We start from the raw sequence: 13049 nt of genomic DNA, 5'->3' as shown, positions 1-13049 counted from the left end.
AACCTGATCAAATTTAATAGTTGAAACCTTTTTATTTATGTTTAAAATAGTGTTTTAGTTTTATATGGCAACAAATTTGACCAATTTTAGCAATAGTCACAAGCTAAAGCACTGTTAATTAGAAAGTACTCAGCTGACGACTTCAGGAATTCATTAGCTTCTTGTTTGAGGACACTGGGACAGACCAGCTTGGAATATAGATCAAGGAAAAATTATTCAGCGTTTTAAAATAAGGAATCACAGCGCTTTCAAATATGTTGCAATTTTTTTTGAAATATTATTTTTGCACAAAAAACAGATTGTGTTGAAATGAACAGTTTGGGACTTTAACAGTGACCCTAAACCACAGACTTACAAAATACTGGACCAGTGTTGCATTGTCTACAATCTTATTTTTACACAATGTTCAGGCATTTAAATAAACGGTTTTATACTTTACTACACACTTGTGACTATTAAAAATAAGCAATTTTCCCCAAATAAGGACAGAGTTTGTTTCTCAAATTGGACTTAATGTTCAAACACAGTGCGCAGTTTTTTATACTAATCAGGTCCTTCTCATCCCAGATAGCTAGGAGAAAATACAAATGCATACCAAACAAAGGCTGGGGTCTCAAAAGGGCTAGAGCAACACAACTAATGTGGCAAAGATCGCAAGGAGCAACCTTGTTCATATGCAGGTATGCTTAAAATATAGATATGCACACATCCAGCTCTTCATCTTTGTCTTTGGGTTTGGATGTTTTTGGATAAACATCACAAACATCAAGTTAATGGTGCACACAAATACTTGTACTAGTGGTTGTCTACAGAGCCAGGTTTACTGGAGTTACAATTTTCCATGATATCTTACGACGGAGCCACTACAACCCTAATAAAGTTTAATTTTTGCTTCCAAATACGTCTTTAATAGTGGTCTGGAAGCTCCTGCTCTACCACAACAGAAAATGTTATTTTGTCAAGCTGTTTCTGGCAGTGACCAGGTGTAAAAATTCTCTACAGTGACGTCAGTGAGTAATATAGTACCCCAGATAGGCATGATGGGAAAAACAACAAAAAGAAGATGTGGGTTGTAATAAAAGTGGGAATTTTCCTGTAAAAAGTTGGGTGTGAATGTCTTGGAGCAAACCCCTCTGAGCTCCTCTCTAACCTCACCTGACAGCCTCGTGAACACACCCCAAGGCCTGTGAGCTGAAATGAGCCATAAAATGGTCTTGCACCCATCCCCCCGAGTGATGGGTGAAGAGCAAATCCTCCATTGTAGCCCAAATGGTTAAGTTGGGTGGAGTGACAGACGTTTCACCCCTAACACCACACTGATGACTTCAATCTCTACAAAAAAAAAAAAGGAGACCAAACGAAAAAGAGGCGGAAAAAAGTGCTGGGCTGGCAGAAAAGTAGGCAACACAAACCCCGAGAGGACATCCCAACTCACACACAATCGTCCTCCCACCAACAACACATGCTCCATCCTCTCGGTTCAACCGGTGTCCAAGGTGCAGCCCTGGGGGAATCAAACCAACAACAATACTAACTGAGCTGGCTTGCAGCACTGACCACATCACAGCCACTGACACCGGCGGACAAACATCAGAGCTGTTGGTTGAAGAGGCAGAACAACTAAACCACACCTGGCTACATGCAGACCACTCACATCAGTTGGAGGAGCAGGTAAACATGATCTTATCTTTCTTTTGTAGCCTAATAAATCTGTTGGAGAGGGGGAGTGAGTGCTTGGACAGTGAATTTTTCAGGTGGTTTTCATCTGATTGGATTGATCTTTCTCTTTGATGTGGTGTACCTTGCCAAACTCTGCTTCACAACTTGCCAGTGTGAGGTAACCATGCAATTAAAAAGACGCTTCCAAGGTGTTTCTGTAAATGTCTCAGCTATTACATGCAGGTTTAGCTTCAGTCACACTTTATTTTATGAATTAGGATGCTTAACATCAGGATTAAAATAGATTGATTGACACTTTTATAATCAAGCAATTAATAATTTTACAAGAAAGCCTGGAAATTAGTGAACCATGGTGAAATAATTGTTGCTGTTTGCAAATGAAACACATCTTGGAAAGTCACTTTCACTGCCAAACCTGTTTTTTTCCACACAATAATTACCCATAAACACAGTTACTTTCTCAGCTCAGGATGCAGTAAGCCATGCAAACTCTTCCAAATCTTTCAAAGTCATGAAGTGGATTTTCAACTGGAATCGATCCCGTAAAAACCCATGCAGTTCAAATACAACCCGTTGTATAATTAACATAGCTGGCTCAGACACAAAGCCCCTGGCAGGAAATGAGCATTATCATATTCCTCAGCATGTGTTTCTCCTTAGTCTGTCAGGCAGATTGTGGCCAGCATTTGTTTTCGGTAATATATGTTCCATTTTGCAGAGATCTGTGAAACCCTGAATCACCATTTTCAGCATTTTGGGTAATTTGATTGTAAATCTTGACACACATTATTAATGACTATTGGTTGAAATAAGACTGGAAGGGTAGCCCAACTGTTGTGTGTGCAAGTCAGTAACTGTTTCTATCAAATCACACCCAGTTTCAGTTAAGTATTTTTTAAAACAAGATCTATTTACACCTCATTAATTGTATTTTAAAACTTTATTGACATTTCTGTGGTTTGAATAAGTGTGTCTTTACTTATTTTTAAGGGCTTGTAAAAAGACACGTGTCTACCTTTTGGTGTGACTGCTGCACTAAATGCTTGTCAGATGGACTGACATTTGATTTCATCCCAAACCTTTTTACAAGGCTGCACAACGGCCGTAGTGGAAGCACATTCTTAGTTTAGAGGTTACCACCTGGCTGTCCTGTTGCTTAACAGCCTGAGTTTCGTGCCAAGTATCTGTAACTGTCAGTAGCAGTGGTAGAAGACGTATTCAGATCTTTGACTTAAGTAAAGGTAGCAATGCCACAGTGTAAAAACACTTTGTTACAAGTAAAAGTCCTAGCATCCAAGTATTAGCATCAAATATACCTAGAGTATCATGTTATTAGACGGATGCATTAATGTTTTCACCACTTAAATGTTGCAGCTGATAAGGGTGGAGTTCATTTTTAGGGTTGAGCCAAATACTCAGACAAAACAAGTACCCAATACTTTTTACTAGTACTAATATCATCAGGGTGTGTGTCAAATGTGTCTGAACATGTGATTAAGGGAACTTCTGATCAATCCATTTCAATTTCAAGTTGAAATAACAACTTATGACTAAGCCCCACCCATTTCCAATATAAATCACACCCACCCCAGTTAACTCCACCCATTTCAGATACATTAGAATTTCATTGGTTGAACAGATATAATATATATATTATATGATACAAATATGTTATACACATATATTGTACGACTATTTATGCCATCGTAGTTATGCCATCATATTTGCATTTACATCATTTCGCCAGAAACATGTCCCAAAAACTGAGTTTTGGGTCCCCTGAGATCAAATGGTCCCATGTTGGGGTGCTCGTTATCAGCTTGTGATGGCCCAAGGTATAGGCTAACAGGAAATAATAATAAACAAAAAATAGGTAGCAGAAAACATCATGACCTGGCTCCTGGCCTAATACAGATAGTGGTGTACTTGCTTGTCCCTACTTATTTACTGTATATGTTGCTGGGTAGCTCAACCTATAATATTACATCATAATCTATTAGTTGATTAATAATTTGTATTAATAATCTAAATTTGCATATTAAATAGTAATTTAAGATTCTAATAAATGTAGTGGAGTAAATTGTCCAATATTTTCTTCTGAGATGTAGCCTTGTGCAGTGGATGTATAAAGTAGCATGAAATGGAAATACTCAACTACATCTACCTCTAAATTGCACTTGAGCACATCACTTGAGTAAATGCACTTAGTTACACTGCACCACTGGTCGGTCACCTTTGCAGCCTGACGGCAAACTACATCAGAGATGTGCGAGGACATTTGTCTTCTTTAATTTACTATGAGCTCTAAAAGCCATTATATGCATTTACTTTAAGAACAAGGATTAGGTATATCTGTTAATAGCTAGACACGCTGTCATTAAAAGATAAAGGTAGAAGAATGGCATGCAAAGAAGAAAATTAACTTTAGGCTGACCATCCAAGCTTGTTAGGACAGTACAGTGACTGATGCAAACATGTGTCCAGTCATGCAGATAGTAAATTGTCTGTGACGCACTGTTCCTATAAATGTCCTCAGGACTAACATCCGGACGTGTAACCGATCACACAAGATTACAAACATATGTAGGAGAATAATCACCATTCCCAAGCACACCTTGGCAAACAGAGGAGGAGCTCTGATGGGATTGCATGGCTGATCATGGATAAGTGTTGCCCCTATCCTCACACAACTCAGCTGGGATTATCCCTGCTGCATTCAAGCCTTTGCCGTCATCACTGGAAATTAGCGCAATCTCACGCTGGCATGTGGAAAGGTCACCAAGCCTCGCGCTGGCTAGCTTGTACAAAAACAATTTGCCTGACCAGCGTGCTGTAAAATCCCCCTCAGATTAGCCTGACCTCCCTCCCATAACAGCATCACCTCTCATGTCTGCAGGCAATGTTTTGTACTTAAGTACAGTGCGTTATCTTTGTGCTTCAGCAGTGGAGGCCGATCATAGTGCCCTTTCTCCCAATAATGTAAGCTGGGGTACTTCAAGATCCTCATTATATTTCATAAAAAAGAAATACATAACGTATAAAAAGGCAATTAAACTTACCGCACTGCACTCCATTTATTTCATCAGGCACAGATTGTTCACAAGGACTACCTTTAGCGCACCGTCTATGCTCTGTGTCAACTTAAATAGCTTCTTACAGGTCCAGTAGATCTTTCTGCAAGATATTACCTATGCTCCAGTTCTTTCCAAAAGTGTTTTGGAGTAAACTGAAGCCATTGAGTCCGTAGAGCTGCCCTCAATCTGCTTCAAGATGGTATCATGCTGGAAGTTCTCAGAATGAGTTCATCCGTGGTCACAATGAGACACACATTCCTAGATATAAGACTTTGGGCTCAGACACACCAAACCAACGTTAAAAAAGTACTGGCTATGAAGGCCGACTGTCGCCTCACGTCGCCTCATGTCGCCTTATATCACCTCATGTCGCTTCCTGTCACCTCTGTCTTGGCCAAAACACTGCACCTTAACTCACCGCAAAGACAACAGACAACTAGCGCATACAATCTGCGCCTGTCCAAGAGGGAATAACTCTCCATAGCAGCAGTTGGTGGTAGTCTGTGTTTGTCATTCAAAAAGGGAAACTGGAAGACCAATAAGACAGATTCAAGACGCGCGCTACATAGCCAGTTAGTATATTAGCAACACAACCCTTTGTTAAAAGAACAAATGATATTAACTGTGTGCTCACAAACAATACCACAAATAATAACAAACAGTTTCTGCTAAAGAGCTCAATGGATAAAAAAACAAAATCTTACCAAAAAACAAGTTTGTTTCGATGTCTTGCCCATTTGACTTTAACTTTTTTGTTTGCTTTCCTCACCTCCATTTCTCTGCTTAGGCACTGAGTTCACCTGCCAATCAGAATGGTTTCATTAGCTGATGGGCTTCTCCGACACCAATTCACCATGTTGAATCAGCCAAAAAAAAACAACATGGGCTACCAAGGGCCAACAAGGGCCAACAAGGGCCGACTAGTGCCAACAGCGCCACTGCCCAATGTAGGGCGACGGAAGCTCACTGACGGCCCATCACTGACGACTGACGACCGTCTGCTTCTTGTGTCAGGGCCCTTAAATATGCTGATTCAAGGCAGGATGGTCCATTTACATCATTTACCTTCCAAGATTTGTTAGACCAAGGCCTCATCCTCCAATGTAAAAATAGTCAGATTTTGTGCTTACGGTCTTGGTAAATAGGTTTGACCCCTCCTGCTGTCATTTGGGGACAGCCATTTGTACGTTGCAATTATGCTGAGCTGTATTTGTGTGTTTATCCCACACTCTATTGACTGCAAACACTGTAAGGCTATATAATTTGCATAAAGTAGATTAATGTATCCTGATCGCATCTTGGATGGCAACATGAAATCAGCGCAAAAGGTCGTCAAAAGGACTCTAAGGGATTTGTGAGTGGAGTTAAAAAGATCAAGCATGCAAACCAAGGGAGGACGGGTTGTACATGTGGAAGCCAGCAAACAAAGAACAGGTAGGCTTGTATTAGCCTGTTTGTAAGTGGGCCATGTCTCAAGAGCTGAAAAGGTTTAGCACACTACACACCATGGGATTATGACCTTTGATCCTGGGAGGATCTCACTGGACAAGAGAGGCTTAGTTGTCATCTTGAGTGACAGGTTGGCACAGGTTGAATGAAAAAACTCGTAGTACAAATACAGGGGAGTGAGAGCTACAGCCTCATCATTTGGGACTACGCTTGGTAACTTGCTGACAAAGGGCATAAGCAAGAAGGAACTTCAAGAGTTTAAGGTAAGACTGGCTTCTGGAAGGCAAAGGCATTGATACGTCTGGATGACAGGTTTGGTAGTTCAGTAGTCGTTTGTCTTTAGTGATTGGGTTTTATCTTTATGGAGCTTTTGTCATTTGCACCACTGCACCATTTGTAAAGATGGGTCAAGAAGCTTTGACCCCTGTACAATAAGAAAGCAGCAGCACATCTCTTTAAAACAGGTGTGCCGGCTTTTCCTTTGGAGTGCACCCATCCGTGGAAAAGCGTGGCCTGCCCGAAATGAGTTCCAGACAAACGTGGAGTGCATCAAGAATTTAAACAAGCACCAGATGGCAGCTGAGAGGACTCAAGTAGAGGCTTAGGAGATGGGTGGATAGAAGATAATAGAGCTGACATCAGATTTTGCTCACTTTATCTCTCTTTTTTTTTTGTTTTTGCATTTCTTTGTTCACACAGCAGCTGTTGTATCCCATTTGTTGCATCTCATTTTACCCGTCAGTGGTCAGTATCAGGCCATCTGCCCTTTCGCTGAACTGTCATCCCTAAGGGTGAAGAATTCAGTTTAGTGAAGGTGTACAATGCTTGCATATGTGCATATTGCATGCATCTTTGTATCAGCTGTGCAAACCACTGCAAGTGGACTTCAAGATGTGTGGCAGGCTCAGCCATGCCTGTTGCAATCAAAGCCTCATGAGCAGTGCATCCTACAACTGACATGCAATGTCTTAAAGTCTGAGCTTCAAGATAGTCCTAATGCAATTAAAGTTGACCTGGCCCGGCATCCTGTCTTTGGAGCTTTACATGCGATTGACAGGCAAAGAAATGACCCGGAAAGAGGCGGTTACCCTGCTCTGTTGGCAGCTACAATTGGAATTTAATGATAAAGACATTAGTGGTAGTGTAGGTGACAGACAATGGGGGTTGCTAATTTGGGCTCGGGTTCAAACACTTAGTCAGCTAATTAATTTGTACTTGAGGCTACCCACATTAGTTACTATATTTAAAGTGACTGTATCAGCTTTCTAAAGTGTGAAAGGCCTGACCATGACTTTTGTTAATCATGAATCATGAAACAGACACGGATTCTAAAGTGCAATCAAATGCATGGATCATTTAAAGAACCAAATCCTTTGCCAATTCTAACATCTCATCTGACCTTCTTTACCTTGGATTTAGATGTCTATTTGCTATAGCTGGGACAATATGCTTGCCTTCTGATTCAACACTATCCTGATTCTTAAGTGTCAATTCTACATGCATTGTGATTTTTAAGGTGAAGGTCCATCCTTCACCTCTTCCGCTATTGTCTGCTTTCTTGCTTCAGTTCTGTCTTTCTTGGAAAAGATCTGACGTCATGTTACTTGTTGACTACCACAATAGAAGCAGCAACTTCCTTCCACCTTTGCACTTAAAATTATATCGACTCAGGAATTAAAAAATCAATTTTGAAAAATGAGAAAAGGAATAATTGTAATACTTGATTTTGTGTCGCACATTACTCAGCTGTCTATAATAATGTTTTGTCTCCCTCTCCATCGTAGGTTGGGAAGCAAAATGGCACTTCTCCTGAGCGTCCTCTGCACCTTGTGCCTGGTTGGGCAAGTTCTCGGCCAGGCAGACATGCCTTATGAAGAATTCCTGGCCCAGGTGACGGCCTGCCCTAAAGAGTGTCGCTGCCCCCCTAACTTCCCTCGTGCTGTCTACTGTGACAATAAAGGCCTGAAGACCATCCCCAATATCCCTCCACACACATGGTATCTCTACCTGCAGAACAATCTAATTGAAGTCCTGTCAGCAGACCCTCTGCGTAACGCCACACAGCTGCGCTGGCTGAACCTAAACCACAACAAGATCACCAGCGAGGGAGTGGAAGAAGGTGTCTTAAGTAAAATGTCTCACCTGGCACACCTCTACATGGATGACAACCTCTTGTCCTCTGTGCCGTCTCCCCTGCCAGTCACTCTGGAGCATCTACGTGTCTCTCGCAATCGCATCTCCAAGATCCCTGCCGGTGTCTTCATCGGTCTCGATAAGCTCAACCTGTTGGACCTCCAGGGGAACAAGCTGATGGACGATGCGGTGACTGAGGTGAGCCTAAAGGGTCTCAACAACCTGGTGCAGATTAACCTAGCCAAGAACCAGCTGAGTAACATGCCTCTTGGCTTACCACCCACCACCACCCAGCTTTATCTTGACGGCAACAACATTGAGAAGATCCCAGCCGGCTACTTCAAAGGTTTGCCAAAAGTGGCATTTCTGAGGCTCAACCACAACAAGCTCGGCAGCAATGGAGTTCCCACAAATGTGTTTAACGTCTCCAGCATGTTGGACTTGCAGCTGTCCCACAACCAGCTGACTGAGGTTCCCCTCATTCCTTCAGGCCTCGAACAACTTCACCTCGACCACAACAATATCAAAAGTAAGTCTGGGACATTTTTCCAGCTTTTCTCTAATTATGATGATTCATGCGAGCTGTAGATGCAGATGAGTCTCTTGTCTTTGCATCTATTGAATAGGACTGTTTATCAGAGACATATCCTGTCTTGCCTTTGTAAATCATTATTCCCTTTGTGTATTTACAGGTGTGAGTGGCTCCAGTGTCTGTCCTGTTGCTGTCGAAACCGTTGACGACTCCGTCAATGACAGCGTTCCTCGTCTGCGCTACCTCAGACTGGATGGCAATGACATTAAGCCACCAATTCCCAGGGATGTCATTCTGTGCTTCCGTCTCCTGAGATCCATCGTCATATAGGAAAAAATCATGCACATGTTGAAGACGAATTCTAATTTCCCACGACTGAAGATGACCTGTGAATCTATGCAACAAAAATGATGGCATGAGAAATATTTGCATGTTTGTCAAGCCCAAATATTTGACACTTGTTGACTTAGGAAAAAGTTTCTTTTAATTCCTGAAAACTTTTCAGTGGAATTTGAGTAAAATTTCAGAACAATATTGACAAGGAACTGACGGGTTAGAAGCTTTATTGATGCTTTATTAAATCTGTTGACCACTAGTTGTGCCTTATATTTATGTAAACATCTGCATGTACAAGTCAGTGAAACTCTGATTATAATAGTGTGACATTGATTTAGACGGATAGGAGAACAAAAATGTGTTAATAACATGTGGAGGACTCGTTGTCATGATGCTTTTTGGATCAGGAGACAAAGCTTATGATTATGAATGTGTAGGAATATATCACTTTTCTTTTTTTCTATAATTTCAGGTAAACCTTTGCTTTATACTTGTAGACTTGAAGCCAAATGAATGGTCTTGTGTTCTAGGTTTGTCTTATTTACCCTAGAAAATTCTTCTAAAAATAAACATATTTACTGTAGGTAATTTATTTTTATTTAATACTGGAGAAAAAATAAGTAGAAACCTGTGAATATTCATGGCCAATATTCCTTAATGTTTTGTATACAAAAGAAATGTGATTATCTGTTTTTAAAAGATGCCAACACACTTTTTAATTCTGGACGTTATTTTTCTGAATAAACTGAACGAGAGATTTCATTTTAATTGTCTTCAATTTGAATAAAATATCTGAAAATTAACATGTGCCCTGGTGTAATTTTGTTTTTTGTTAGTTTGTTTTACCAGCACAAGCATTTAGATTATATTTGAATGCAACCTAAATTGAAACATACATACACAAATAATAATGATACTATTTCTGGTATGTGGGAGTTTTTCCACCACATTTTATTCTGGATATATTGAATAATAATTTAAGGGAACCAATCTTATCACTAGAAGATGAACATACAATAGATCATCATCCACATAGTATCGTCAACCAATCAACCAAGTAACAGAAGAGTCCCATTAGATGAACAATATAACCAGGGTCACTGATGAGAGGGTAACGCTGAGTCAGTTGCTCCAAGCCCTGGGTCAAGGGAGGACTTGGCTTTGGAGATCATCTTGTCCTGGACCAGAGTAAGCCACGTTGCCCTGTGCGTAGCTATAACATAAATCTTTTGTGTGTCAGTCTGGAATCATTCGTTCACAGCCTTTTGAGTTAAGAAATTACATTATTGTGAAATAACATTCATGGATCACTACTTTCCTCTCCCAATCATTTGTTCCTCTCTCCAAACGTTTGAAGGCTCCAGACAGAGCTTGGTGATAAGGCCAAAATATAAAATCTCTTTTTTTTTCCCCCAAGTCTGGGGATGAAATTAAACACATGTCAGCGTTTCATGTGCAAAACAGTTGAGCAAGAATAATAAAAGACCTGCACCATCTGCCAGGCTGTCATCATTATGCATATTTAAAACATACAGGTTATCACATACCTCTAAACAGTGACATTATCTATTACTCTGTGGTCCTGTTTACATGTATGCAAACATTTTTGAAAAGAGATATTTTGTTCTGTGTTTTGGCCTCTTGTCTACACGCAAAAAGAGTTTTAGGTCACTAAAAAAAAGATTCATCACCACTACTTCATGGATGAACTAATAACACTGCTGCACCGTGTTATTAGATTAACCTCAGTGTCTGTGGTTTTGAATCTGCCAGAAACAACAGTTTTGGATCATGCCAGATGTTGGTGGGACAATTTTGAGAGTGGGCTACTTATCAATGAGGCATGGAAGGAAATTTTTGCATGTCCACAGTATCACTTGTATGTTTGAGTGAGCTCCTTCACCCTTATATCACAGGGGAATCAACAGTGATGAGATCTCCAACAGGTGTTTTGAAAAAGGTAACGTTAGCCTGTACACTAAACTACCTTTGCGCCAAGGGGAGACTGCTGAGGACAGCTGGTGAGAGGGGGAATATCCATTTTCAACAATACCTGTGTGTAGTGTAGACAGGGCCTATATGTGCACCTGCCACAGTTTGCAGGACTGTCATGACTTAGAACAAATAATGTAGCCAGCTATGATCTACAGACTTTGGACTAAAAATAACTTTTTCAACATGTTGTAATAAAGCCATATTCACATAGAAATTTTTCATGACATTGCGCTAACAAAAATCACTTCTTGATAGAAAACTGGAAATTGTTTTGAATTGCGAAGATATGTGAAATCGGCAAATGTGTTGATTTCTGTTGTCATTTCCAGCCATAACTCTAACACTTGAAGATATATCATTAAACATAGTGGTCAGACTTATGTTTTCGCCAGCGTTTGTTTGTTTGTTTGTCTGCAATATAACTCAGAAAGTTCTCAATAGATTTTGATGAAATTTTCAGGAAAGGTTGATAATGGGACAAGGAACAGATGATAAAAATTTTGGTGGTGATCGCTTGAAGCAAAGTGGATAAAATAATAAAATGGCGGAGGTCTGCGCTCTCCGAGTGCTTTTCTGGTTTGGAATATTTTCACTGCTTTACCTTACACAAGAATTGATTGAGACAGTCGTAGACCAGCAACTCCACCTTTCTGTGAAGTAAGATGACTGTCTTTGTCAATGTGGTCTAGTGGCTTTGAGATAACGGCTTCAGATCCCCATCAGAAAGCACTATGTGACAGCAAGTTACAGTATCATAAAAATATCATAAATATAGTGTTCACTCAAACTAATATTGATTTTTTTCAGGTGGGCCTTTTAAGGTGGCTAAAAATGAAGTAACTGAGGCAGCGTTTCCTCAGCGCCATTTGATTTTGTGTACATGATGCAGGGGTTTTCTTTGGTCCAGTGCAGCACAGAGCATTCTAGTAGTTACAGGTTTTCTACCTCTTGAGCAAAAACGAACACCAAAGCCCCGTTGCTCTGTTTTCTCTGGTCATGTAGCACCAACGTCAAAAGTATTTGCACATTTCTACTGCAGAGACAACCTAGTTTTATGAGAAGACCATTATCCCAACATACATTTTTGACCAAAAGTCACTTTTTCTACATGTCTGACATTTGCAAAAATACCATGCAAAATAAATACTTTTAATTCAATCAGTTATGCAATAAATGTCAGGCCCCAGCTCTAGAATTAACGCTCAAACATAATCGATTTTTCTACATCTATAAAATGTCCATCTCACTGTCAATTACCATATGAGTGTTTCAACAGAGGGGACCAACTCTGCCGGATTTCTCAGGCTTGTCACAATGAGCTGTGTCATACACTGTGGGCATCAATCATTGTGTCAAGATTTTTTGGGCAATATTTCATTCAGTTTGAGGATACTTGGCAGAGGAAAAGCCCTGAATATAAATCCTAGCCTATATGGCAGGTGCAGAAGGATTTCTGGCATTCCCGCTACGTCCTTTTCCCCTCACTCATCAAACGGTCTAGAGTTACCATGGGAGTGTGAGGGGGGGGGCAAGTCAAGACAAAATCGTGGCCAAATAAAGCTGACAGAGCAAAGCAAGCCACAAGCATCCTGTGTGTCCTATTTTTGGTTTAACAATGGACACTGAAGACAGCCTCTGAGTGTGTGGAGGATCCTTAGCATCAATACAGAGCTACAAAAGAGCCACTAGCTCTGGGTCTCTTCTGCTCTCACCTCATTCTCCGTCATGTTACAGTATCCCACGACTGAGCTCAAACCTGTAGTTGAGGCGGAAGGTTTAGCGAGCGACGGTGCAAAGAGAAAGCAACCAAAAGGGAGGGCAGAGGCCTTCCTCCAAGCGGGGACTTCCTC

The 13049-nt window shown here is 40.6% G+C and overlaps 1 protein-coding gene across 1 annotated transcript; it reads left to right on the top strand.

Annotated features, from left to right (window-relative positions):
- The first annotated feature begins 1606 nt into the window (after window positions 1-1606).
- kera (keratocan) lies at window positions 1607-9925 on the top strand. The gene is made up of 3 exons (XM_049566698.1): window positions 1607-1671; window positions 7988-8865; window positions 9029-9925. Exons 1-3 carry the CDS (start codon window positions 1640-1642, stop codon window positions 9196-9198), a joined length of 1080 nt encoding a protein of 359 aa, XP_049422655.1. The 5' UTR covers window positions 1607-1639; the 3' UTR covers window positions 9199-9925.
- Window positions 9926-13049: the final 3124 nt, after the last annotated feature.

This window comes from Epinephelus fuscoguttatus, linkage group LG22, assembly GCF_011397635.1.
Source record: "Epinephelus fuscoguttatus linkage group LG22, E.fuscoguttatus.final_Chr_v1".
In the NCBI taxonomy this organism is placed as follows: Eukaryota; Metazoa; Chordata; class Actinopteri; order Perciformes; family Serranidae; genus Epinephelus; species Epinephelus fuscoguttatus.
This window is presented reverse-complemented; position numbering and strand designations above follow the sequence as displayed.